This window comes from Pseudochaenichthys georgianus, chromosome 12 (genome assembly GCF_902827115.2).
Source record: "Pseudochaenichthys georgianus chromosome 12, fPseGeo1.2, whole genome shotgun sequence".
NCBI lineage: Eukaryota > Metazoa > Chordata > Actinopteri > Perciformes > Channichthyidae > Pseudochaenichthys > Pseudochaenichthys georgianus.
Genome location: NC_047514.1, coordinates 22,681,011 through 22,693,272, shown reverse-complemented (window position 1 = coordinate 22,693,272; position 12,262 = coordinate 22,681,011). Strand labels below are relative to the sequence as shown.

Here is a 12,262-nt window from a genome sequence, read left to right as displayed (position 1 = left end):
GGTTTGTCATTCAGACTGATGGATCATGGCGACCTCACTTTGTAGATTTTAAAAGGGACACAAAGTCGTCCCCAGATACATGGATGTTATTCTGTAGGGAAGGACGAGGATTGAGGAGACAAATTAAAATGTCATGTGTGCAGCATGGAGGCAGTTTTCTCTGCTTCCCTCCGGTTATTCACAGGTCACATTAAGGCTAACAGGGAGGCAGGTATGACTGTCGCTGCTGTAATTAGCGCAGGACGGGCTTTTTGCTTTTAGGCTGGTTCGGGTTATCATTTCTCTCCAAGGGATTATTACAAGGTACGTTTGAACGTACATGGAATTTGCTGTGGTGTATTATGGTGCCAACATAAACAACATAGAAGAAAATAAGTTGTTGGAGAAGGTACAAAATATAACAATGTTATATATTTAAAAAATTAAAATATTTGGCATAAAAATTAAAATAAAGACAATTACACCATATATAAATATATAGATATAAAAAAAAACGTAGTACAATGAATATAGGACAACATATGACAAACTGTGTGTGTGTGTGTGTTCAGTTTGTGTAACCCTCTTCTTCATCCCTGGTTCAGATTCTATTCGGATCCCCTATGGTACCAAGCTTTCCCTGTACATGTCTAAGGATGCTGAAGGTACTGCAGGACTTTTCCCCACATGCTCATGAAAATAACGCTCATAACGCTAACCCCACTCACATGCAAAAGCTCCCAGAGTGCACCACCCTGTCTGCTCCTCGGCGGCATGTTGACTTGAACGTTGGGCGAATGTTAAGTGAACATTATGTCTTCCCCATCCCCTCCCCCCACCTCCTTTCTGTCTTAACTAATTAAAGAATTACAGCGAGGGGTAGAGTTAGAGGGAGGTGATGGAGTGCAAAGTGAAAAAGTGAGGCAGAGGAGATAACGTCGATCAAGGGAGGAGGGTTTTTTTTAATTACAGGAGTGAGGAGAGGTTGGGGGGGGATGCAGAGAAGGTATGCATGAGAGAGAGAAAGGGAGGGGTTGTGTACAAGCTTGGGAGAGAAGAAGGAGGGAGAGAAGAGGGAAGGAGAAGACACGTCTGCCGCAGCATGATTTACAGATTGCACTGTCGCTATGGAGACTTTTGTCAGCCCACTCTTCGATCCAAAGTCCAAACAGCGGTGCCACAATCTGGGAGGGGGGGAGAGGTAGAAGGGGTGCTGACAAAAATCCCATCCTCTAACTGCCTGCCGTATCTGCTCCTTGGGGAGGGTTTCATCTGATGTAATCGCATCAGTAATGTGAACAAGATGATGGTACTGATGTGGCTGCGACCAAACGCCTGCAGCGAAACCCCCCCCTGCAGGGGAAGAATTCGACTCCAATTAGTGCAAAAAACACCCCCAATATTTATATTTGATTCCATGCAGAGTGACACTTCCCCCGGTCCAGAAGCGCATGTGGAATATATTGATCTGAGGGATTTGTATATTCCAAAATAACTGCATGCTTTCCCCCTTCACATTATTGCCATTCCCACTGTGTGACAGCGCGGGTGCAGGAGAGAGGATCTGTAACAACAGGAACACAGTTTTCTTGTCAAACATCAGCTGTGACCCTCTGTTTTCCTCCATGGCTGTTCACTCACCTCTCACCCGCTGACATTTCAGAAGAGACAGTCGTCTTTGTGCGACGCTGTAGCCTCCGCATCAATTCATCCGTGTTTCTATCAGCCTGCCTCAAAAGAAGCAGAGTTTGGCTGCTCAATTGCAATACTGCTCTCATGTGGCACGATTCGTTCACTGCACATTGGCACACTGCTGCAGATCATGAAAAACTACATTTATTGTGTCCCAAACTGACTTTTAAGCCTTTAATATCCTCACTGAATAATAGATGGGCTGCTATAAATGGCTACAACTGAACAGTTAGCTCTCTGTAGAAAGGATGATTAATTTTAAGATCACATGCTGTTTCGGTAAATAGGACTATTAATCACTTCAGAGTGTCTTCGTGTGAATATGGAGGGTTAGTTTTATTTTATCAGCTCATCAACTTAGTCTCAGTCACAAAAAAGGGCATTTTGCAAATAATTTTGATTGATTTCTACCATCCTAGCGAGACATTATTTGCGATTATCTTTTACTGTGCTATGAAAATCCACTAGAAACTTGCTCGACATCAGTTATCCTTCACGCTCAACACTCTGGACCTTCTTTATTGGTGCATTCAAGGACTTTATTTGAAATACATGAAATAACCAGTTCATGTTATGATTTCAACAACCTCCGCAGGACGTTTGCTTTGTGTTTGTGAAGTGAGCACATGAGAGTAATGTTGAAGGGTCCTTGAATGCACCACCAAGAGGGTTTCAAAGGAATAGTTTGACATTTTGGAAATATAATTGCCAAGGATTACATGAGGAGGTTGATATCATGTCTGTCTGGTAAATATCAAGATACATGAAAAGGGTAATTAGTATCAGCAAGGGAAACATCTAGCCCCAGTTTGTTTCTCTTATTTATTAGCGTTTTATTCAAAAGATGTAAGCCAATGTTTCTATTAAAGGTAAATACCTAATGCATTGACAAGAGTCAATGGCACCTATTTTACACGTGCGAGAGTGTTCACCATTTTCTTATTTAGCTCTCTGCAAGGAATAAAAAAGGAAATATTTACGAAAATGTCAAACAATTATAAGAAATAGTCTCTAATCTCAATTTTGTGTAATTTCGGCAAAGAGTAAGTACAATGACAGTATATGTATAGGCATGCTATTCCTTTTTTGTTTGAGTTTTTATATCAATTTGCCATCCGACTGATTTGATCCCAAAAAGTGTTGTATTTTCAAATCTTTTTTGACTTTTTATTCTAAGTCCTAATATATATGCTTTATAGGATACTAGCTTTATTATAATCGGACTGGTAAACCCAGTGCATGGACATAAGTCAGAATGATCCTCGTTACCGGACAGACTTCATGTAACGCTTTGCAATACATAAATAAAAATGTTTCCCAAAACTTCAAGCTATTTCGAGAAATAGTCACTACTCCCAACTTCATTGCCATGCAACGGCAATATAATTTCTCAAAATTGAAAGTGTAAAAAGTCTGTGAAGATGTGCTTTTAATAGAAATGCAATAATGTCGCTAATAAGCTAAATAATGCAAAAACACTTATGTGCTTGAAGCGCAGAGTTTCATACATTTCTCATTAACTGCTACACACGTCTCACCCTTTATATGTGTCTTTTCCCCGACACTATTCCCACCTTTGCTCTTTTTATTCCTTGTTCATATCTTGTCACCTGACTCTCCCCGCTGCTCTCTCCTCTTCCTCCCTTCTTCTCTCCCTCTGGTCTCCCGCCCTGCAGGTGAATCAGCATGTAAGCACATGTTCAAGATCCCTCTGTGTAACCTCGTGGGCCGGAGCATTGAAAGACCCCTGAAGTCCCCTCTGGTCAACAAGGTGCTGACCACGCCGGCCCCCACCATGCTTCCCCCCACTGCCCTCATCTCCGCCACACACTCCCTCTCCCTGTCCCGCATGGAGATCAAGGAGATCGCCAGCCGCACACGGAAGGAGCTGCTCGGTAAAGATGAAATAACACACTTAGTTTTATTTATTTTCTATAATGTCAAAACATTAATCCTGGTGTTAAAGCAGTAGTTTTGCATATTGGGAAATATTCAAATATAGTTGGATTATCAGATCAATACCTTGTCATTTCTGCATGCATGAAACCACAGCACCTGTTAGCTAGCTTAGCATAAAGACTGGACGCTGAGGGAAAGAGCTAGCCTGGCTCTATCTAAAGCTAGCAACAACTCTAATGCTCATCATTAAACCTGTTATTTTTCTGAAAAAACTGGATATAAAAAAAGATTTTTATGCTTCTTTATTCCTTTTTAGTTTGAAAGTTTAACAAACCACATGTTAATGGTAATGATAAATAGCATCTGTTTCTGTTTATTCACTTCTTTTTTCTTTTTTTTTACTTTTTTTTATTCCACAAAATGATAACATACATGGAGATGTACATACAAATCACACCCGCCTCAGTTTACAGTGCACTCCAATCTACACGTTATTGCTCACATACACATACACATTACCCCTTTCCTTCTAAGTATTGGCAAATTATACATACAGACATTCATTTAAATTAAATAAACTTTTTCTCACATGTAGCTCTTTTGCTCAATGTTAATACATTATAAAACTGTTTTAAATAGATTTGTATCTTCTTTTGTCTTCAATGTATGATAATGATAGTTATAGAGTTTTAGCATTGTTAGTAGGGGGGGTAGGAAAAGGCCAGGCTAACTGTTTTGACTGGTCAAATGAACATATTCCCCAGAAACGTTTTTACTATTCTATAGATTTAACATATTTCCTGTTACCTCATACTAACGAAGGCTTGACAGAGGAGCCGAGTGGGAAGTCAGACAGTGGGACGGTCAAACAGAGGAAGATGAGCAAGAAGAACACGGAGGAAGAGCCCAAAGCACGAGCACTGACGTCAACAAACAGTGACAGGTGTGGTGGAAAACACTGTTCATGTTAATGCTCTTCATTTTGTAGCCCTAAAAATATTGTTTATTAGCTCATAAGAAATTAGCTGATCAGAGTTTGTGATGTCATGTTTTTTTGGCTTGTGTTAAGCCAATAACCAACCAAGGGTAACCCCCCCCCCCTATCACCTGAATCTCCTCCTAGCACCATTGTGTTATTTTTAACCAATCACATCACAGAGTGGCGTGGGGAGGGGCTCCTTATTTTCATCTAAAGTAACAGACAGAGAATCAGCACTTTTGAAACAGGGCTGAAACAGATGGGATTATGGGATTACAATGATCTGTTTGGTATTTTCAAGCCAAACACTTCAGAGACAAGTTTGTATATATCTGAGAACTATAATATATTGATGAAAAAGAGTATAATAGGGTACTTTAATGTACATTTTTAAATAATAATTCTATGCCCCCCAGGTTAGCCTCAGAGTCTGGAGAGGCGGAGCTGGACATGCAGCTGCACTGTACGTCCGCTCCGGAGGTGGAGCCGGAGAAGGTGGTGCTGCTGACGGAGAGCCCGCCTCTCGCCAGCGCCTTCGCCCTCTCCACATCCTTCGAAGAAGACGTCCTGGACCTAAATGAAGACAATCCACCGTGCACTTCTCTGCCCCCCCCCACTCCCATACTGTCACCTTTATTTCATGTTTTGGTTGGTTTGCTTTTGTTGAATTATTTTTTTGTTGTTGATTATATCCTTGTATATTGGGTCTCCCCATTCGTCAGACAAGATGGGTGCAGCGGGGGGGAGGATGTGTTCGTTTGTTTCCGCGAGCAGTCTTTCAGCCGCTGTGTGTTTCGGGTGTTTGTGTGGCCCCCCCCACAGCAAATAACCCAAAGAGGCGTTGAGGCTGTGTGAGCTGCCGCAGTTTATTCAGAGCTCTGCAACAGCCTTGAGGTAATGTTAAAGGTTTATCACAACCACACACTGAATGTAAATCTGCGCACCGAGGCACGACGTAAATCTCCACAGAGCCCTCTGAAGTTACTAGAGCTTCATATGTGTTGTATATTATGTGATATTTCTTTACAACTGTTGTATGATATGCATATATGTATGTGTACATCTGTTTATAGATGGAGTGCATACACAGTGACGGGCATGTATGCCTGTCATGCCTGTGATGCATATTTATAGATATTATAGAAAAAATCATTTTATTCCCATATTTAGTAAAAGTAGGATGTGTTATGCTCTCTGCACATATTAGTCCTTATTCTTCTCCTTATTCACAGTATAAGGTAGGACAGGGCTGGAGGCAAAGTCTCCCACAAGTGCCATTTCCCAGCATCCTCCACTGAAAGTACACCTCTAACAGCCACCGAAATCTGGTGTCTTGAGAGTAGCAGCCATGATTGTAGTCCTATATGATACTATGGTGTCCCCACATCTCCATTCAGTTTGAATTCACCTACAGGAGGCACTCTTTTAAAGCCACACAGAGTGAGACGTCCTTACTTCTGCATGACCTGCCTTTGCTACATGTATTAAGACTCCTGCACCAAAAAAAAATCTTCTTTGGAAGCCACGAGGTCTGTGATATCATAACAGAGCAGCATAAAGCAAACCGAGATGAGAGAAAAAGTGTGGATGTTTTACTAGACTGTCCTGTGTCTGTAAAAGAATTGTAGACAAAACTACACATTTGAAATACAATCTAAAGTTCAAACACAGAAAGAAACGGTACAAATACTTTAGCTAATAGTAAACTTCGAACTGCAGTCCCTATATAAGGCTTTAATTAAGGCAGTGCAAGGGTTTAAGTGATGACAATAATGCACACACTCAGACATAACTATTCTTCTACACTTACAGCGGCCCTATTGTGCTTTTGAGGGGGGGTTCTCTTTCCTGTAGTATGGTGATTAGGTTTTTGTCCATGTAAATGGTCTGCAAAGGCTAAAATCTCAAAGACCCCTCGAGAGGGAGTATCTCCCCGTGATAAGCTAAAGTGCGGACATCTCCAATCACAACAGAGCCGGCAAACTAACCAATCAGAGCAGACTGGACTCTGGTTTCAGACAGAGGGTGAAAAGAGGTGCTGCAGCACAGGCAGTATGAGAAAAATAAAGAGCTTTTTGAACATTAAGGCATGGAGACATGTCCCAGGAGAGGCACAAAATACAAATATGAACCTGAAAATAAACATAATTGGGCCCTGTTCAGTTTTAAGTACTCATTTTCATTTCAAGCGCTTTGAGCACCAGGAAAAGCGCTTATAAATGTAATGTATTATTATTATTATTAAAATACTTATTTTGAAGCCTTTCATTGCACTTGTATTCTCTAGTTACACATTTTCTTTTCCTTTGCCACCTCAGATATTTACATACGTCTTGTCACAACGCTGAATTTAACATAAAATAGGGGGAAATGTCTAAGTGATGGACACTAGACAGTCTGTAAAACCGGAAGAGAAGTCTTTAAACATCCACTGGTGGGCGAGGCATCAGACTGGGAGCAGTGGTTCTGCTGATAGGAATGACAGCGCCCCTCTGTGGTGGTTTCTCTCACAGCAGCCTTCAGATCTTGCATGAGCCTCCTCTTCTTTCTCCTCACGCCTCTCCTCCTTTCTCCTGCTAGTCTCAGTGTGAACCCTGCAACACTATAACATAACTCAGAAAAACTAAAAAGGGAAGAAGAAGAAGAACGGGGGATTTTTTATAAAAGGTACTTTAGGTTTATTACTCTGAGTGTGGGATGCCTGGCAGTTTGTTTGTCACACTGCTTCTCCCACTTTACGATGTTTCTCCTGTATTTCTGTCGAGTACTCTTTGTTCCTACCTCCCCTTGGCATTTTCACAGTTTTTTTGTTTAGTTTTATTTGTATTTGAATCTATATATTTACTGTTTAGACTGTTGCTAAACCTCTCTGTGATATCAAAACGAAAGAAAAATTAACAAAAAAAACACCAAGTGTCTTAAAATATTGTATCGCCATCGTTTTTAATGCCAAGTACTACTTGTAAATGTTTGTGTATCAAATGTGGCCTCAAATGAAACAACTATATTATTATGATTATTATTTTGAGCAATTATTTTAAACAAGTGCTGTAGACCACTGCTGAATGAAAGTAGTCGATTCTGTTCATTGATATGTAATAAATATTTATGAAATTTGATCTGTTTGGGTATTATTTGTTAGCGTTTGTAGTTCTCATATTTTAACAAATGTTATATTGTACACTCTATAGGCAAACTGCACACACGTATGCAAACACTCAAAATAATTGTATTTTTTTGATGTTGTAGGCTACTTTGCTTTTTTTGTTTACTTTTGTTGAATATATAGCCATTCTACGGTGGCCCTGAAGTTGCAATGACACCACAGCATTTCACAAAACGCCACAGCATTTCACAAAACACCACAGCATTTCACATTGGACGGAAAGGGTATTCCTTTAGGGAGAACACTTCTTGTTTGTGATTGGACAGAGCCAGCCAGAGAAAGCACTGCTGTGATTGGTTGTTTTTGCTGCCAGTCAAGAAATGACGCTTCGTGATTGGTTAACACCCGACAGCGAAATATGTCCCAACACATTAGCCGTTAGCACACACTCAGATCTCACAGCTCCTCATATCTGTTCAGAAACTGGACACAATTGTTAAACATGTACAAACCACAGACTGTCTATGTCATGGTGAATACATTCGCTGCTTTATTTATGTCTGTACAGTATGACTTTGTTGTGAGTGTGGACGGAGCAGGCAACAGGTTAGTTTAACCTGATGGGTCCGATTCCATTCAGAAAACACGCATTTTTAAAGCTTTTCGCCTGCCGTCTTATCCGCAGACTTGTCAAAGCGTTAATTCATGGTTTTTACTAACCGTTATCAGTATGTAGTTACTTCGGCATCACTTTGAAACGTGTATTACAATTAATCACGGTAAAATATGTTCATTTTGTTGTTGTTGGTATCTCCCATAGAATTTACATGGAGATACGCCCCCGCCCCCTCTCCAGCGCCTCTTGTTTGAATGACAGAGCAAACCGAGCAAACACAGCTGACAGCCGCGGTGAAACTCGAGCGATTGGGTGGTCTACCATAGTATTTACATGGAGATAAGCCCCCTTAAAACCATGAATTAATAAAGCATTAATTCTGTGTTTACTCCTGTCATTCAAACAAGACTCTGGAGAGGGGGCGGGCCGTATCTCCATGTAAATCCTATCGGAATCGGATCGATTCTTTCACACACCATACGGGTATTGGGCCGAGCGCGACACCGTACTTCCGGTTATCCGCCGTTTTACGCGAGGGTGCAAGCAACCGTACACCGTCTAGGTGTTGCTAAGCTTCAGGTACTAAATATCATAGTCTATTGCCTTAATCAATATCTAGTCAACTCTAAAATACCACATATATGCAATGGCATGATAATATTATTGTGACAAGTGGGGTATTCACCTGGTGGTTCCAGAAATTAGACGAAGATGCAGCCAAAATCGACGAAGGCCACTGTCGTTTTTCCATACATCTGCAGGCAGTCTGTAAGGGCAATCCGACAACCCACACAGCTCTAGTTTACGCTGGTAACGACCTAGAGCAGGGGTCTTCAACTACAATTCAACGAGGTCCAGTTAGAGAGAATCTCCCCATGCAAAGGTCCGGAGCATCAACATGTCTAAGTTGCTTCATGAATTAGTGTGATATGTATTGAAGTGACCTGTAGCTTTATCAACGTCTGCATGTAATCAACAGCTGACTGCCAATCAAATAAAGAAAGTACAATTCAAAAACAACAATATTTATTGTCAATTAACATTACTTAAATACTGTGGATATGTGTAATGTTTAAATATTGAAGTTAAATGCATCAATGTGGTGCACTTTGAGAGCAACATTAAGAGATCTATGGATACATCTCTCAACACCCATATGAACAGAACTGTAGCAATATTTTCCTTTTTGGATATTTTACAAATCACTCCCCTTTTAAACTCTATTCTTGTTATTTTTAACAACTTTTTGTTGCTGTCATATAGTATTTTATACCTGTTTTTCATTTAGTCTCATTAATAACTATAATGATCATATCAAGGTGTGCCTAACCTCACGAGCTGAGGTTATTTGAGCCTCTCAGGAGATTAGCTCTTATCCACCATGGTTGTAGAAAAAGCTCTTTAAATTCGTTAGACATAGCTAGCTTAACCAGATTGCTAATACAACAGATCGCCACTGTGCTTACAACCAAGACACAGCCACGCCAAACACTGCGGCATGTGTACGGCTCCTTATGGGTACTGCAATATGTTAAGGCTGGAGCGGCGTTCCGGTGCTCTCTGTCAGCACTCCTTTCAGACGAGACATTTACCACGCTGAAGACACGGTTCGCTCGTGTGTGTTCATGAACCTGTCCCTTGGCCAGGAAAAACAGTTACTCGCTTGTTTAATTATTTTGCGGTCTAGATTTCTTCTTCTTTTTTAAGTGAAAAGTTGTCAGTCTGCGGACGGACTCCCTCCCCCCCACCCCCAAACGAAAACTCTTCGGTTCTCCACGAATTACACAAGTCACCCAAATCAGCGTTAAAAACGCGGGAGGCGCCGAAAAATCCCCTATTAATGTATTGATTATAGCTCCGGGTCCGGTATAGGTCGGCGTCTGGGTCCGGATCCGGACCGCGGTCCGCCTGTTGCCGACCCTTTACCTAGAGCACACCCCTTAAGTCCAGAGATGTAATCCGAAGACATGCAGCGATTTCTTCGGTCGTTAATTCAGAAAAAAAACCTAGTGCGCTCTGCCTGGCTACGTTAGCTAGCTGTTTATATTTGCACTTCCAGGATATTTGCACCTCCAGGAAAATGGCGTATTTATATGTATTTATATATATATATATATTATATATATATATGGCGCGTGTTGCATTGTGGGTAGCTCGTGACGTCACTGTGTGTGAAAGAATTAGGCTAACTAACCTGTAGCTGCTCCGTCCACACTCACAACAACGTCATTCAGACATAAATAAAGCAGCGACTGTATTCGAAATGACATAGACAGTCTGTGTTTTGTATATGTTTAACTTTTGTCCAGTTTCTGAACAGATATGAGGAGCTGTGAGCTCTGAGTGTGTGCTGCTAACAGCTAACGGCTGATGTGTTGGGCCAATCACGCAGCGTAATTTCTTGACTGGCAGCAAAAACAACCAATCACAGCAGTGTTCTTCTGGCTGGCTCTGTCCAATCACAAACAAGAAGTGTTCTCCTAAGGAATACCCTTTCCGTCCAATGTGAAATGCTGTGGTGTTTTCTGAAATGCTGTGGTGTTTTCTGAAATGCTGTGGCGTTTTGTGAAATGCTGTTGTGTTTTCTGAAATGCTGTGGTGACTTGCACTTCAGGGCCACCGTACATTGCTATTCCTAATGCTTTTTTATTCTCATCTGCACAACTTGTGTCTTTTTCTGTTGTGTTTCTACTGCTTTGTTTTATTGTGCAAACAAATACTATCTCACATCTCATATATTTCTCAGGAGACTTGGAGACAGTGAGACGTCCAACAGAGTTGTTAATTAATTGAGGAATAATCTTCCCTGTTTCCTGCAGAGCAGCTGACACAGGCAGATGTTTGGAACAAATGGGAAGCAGACAGACAGTGAGGTGTCTGAAGAGGTGTTTGATACACTGTTTGAGAGGGAGCCATGTGATGGAAAACAAACAGACACAAGCATCGATGCCATTGTTGTGTGATTGCAATCTTAGTTCAGACAAACACAAAATCAGTAGTTCAGATAAGCTTGTATCTGCTGAAATGGAAACAGTCATTCATGCAATTGTAAGGTTATATCCTGTCATGGCTACTTTAATGCAACTTGTATTAATGAACTGTAACTCCTGTTTGCAGCTTGTTTTAAATTATGCTGCAGGATTTTCAAGAATAATATAAAACAAGTCCTTGTTATGTCATGATCCAGTGCCTCCATTGGACAAACTTATTTGTATTGAATTTTTTCCAAAAGTCCAAACTTTTCTAATCTCATTCATGTGACATCAATTAATTAAGTTACTAGCTTCTTTGAGCACCAGGAAAGCACTATAAAAAAAACATAAATTATCATTTGTTATGTATTCCTAATCAGGCAGCATTATATTACTGCCCTCATGATACGCCAATTTTGTAAGTTTTATTATGAATATTGTTATGAATATTCAGCAGTTCCTTTATTAAAACGTCTCATTTATTTTCAACTGCTTCCAAGCTATGTGCATGACCTAATGACCCAAATCAGTGAAGCATCATAGTATAGACAAGTAGGACACAACTCGGCTCTTTTCTTTTTAATTAGTGTGAATGCGTTTACAGCATTCCACTATAGTACTTCAAAACTTTTTCTTCCCCTTATTATTTCAGCCAATACTTTGGCTCTCCATAACTTCAGCTTATTTTCAGCTACAGAAACCATTCAAATATTAAACTATTCAGCCTGTTCAGGAATCAATGGGAAACCTTCAACTTTTCAAAATATTTCATACTTTTTGAATATTCAGCTTTTTAAACTCTTTTTTTTACATTGAAGTCAATGGGAGATGCCTTCAAATCAGCCAATACTTTAGCTCTCCATAACTTCAGCTTATTTTCAGCTACAGAAACCACAAAGTCGTCCCCAGATACATGGATGTTATTCTGTAGGGAAGGACGAGGATTGAGGAGACAAATTAAAATGTCATGTGTGCAGCATGGAGGCAGTTTTCTCTGCTTCCCTCCGGTTATTCACAGG

The 12,262-nt window shown here is 40.6% G+C and overlaps 1 protein-coding gene across 1 annotated transcript in view; it reads left to right on the top strand.

The window, feature by feature from the left end:
* Positions 1 to 12,262, top strand: part of garnl3 (GTPase activating Rap/RanGAP domain like 3) — a 94,347-nt gene that overhangs the window by 74,608 nt on the left and 7,477 nt on the right. The window contains exons 28-30 of the mRNA XM_034095359.2: positions 585 to 644; positions 3,348 to 3,566; positions 4,393 to 4,513. Of these exons, the coding sequence (XP_033951250.1) occupies positions 585 to 644; positions 3,348 to 3,566; positions 4,393 to 4,513 (400 nt within the window). The remainder of the gene's footprint in view (positions 1 to 584; positions 645 to 3,347; positions 3,567 to 4,392; positions 4,514 to 12,262) is intronic.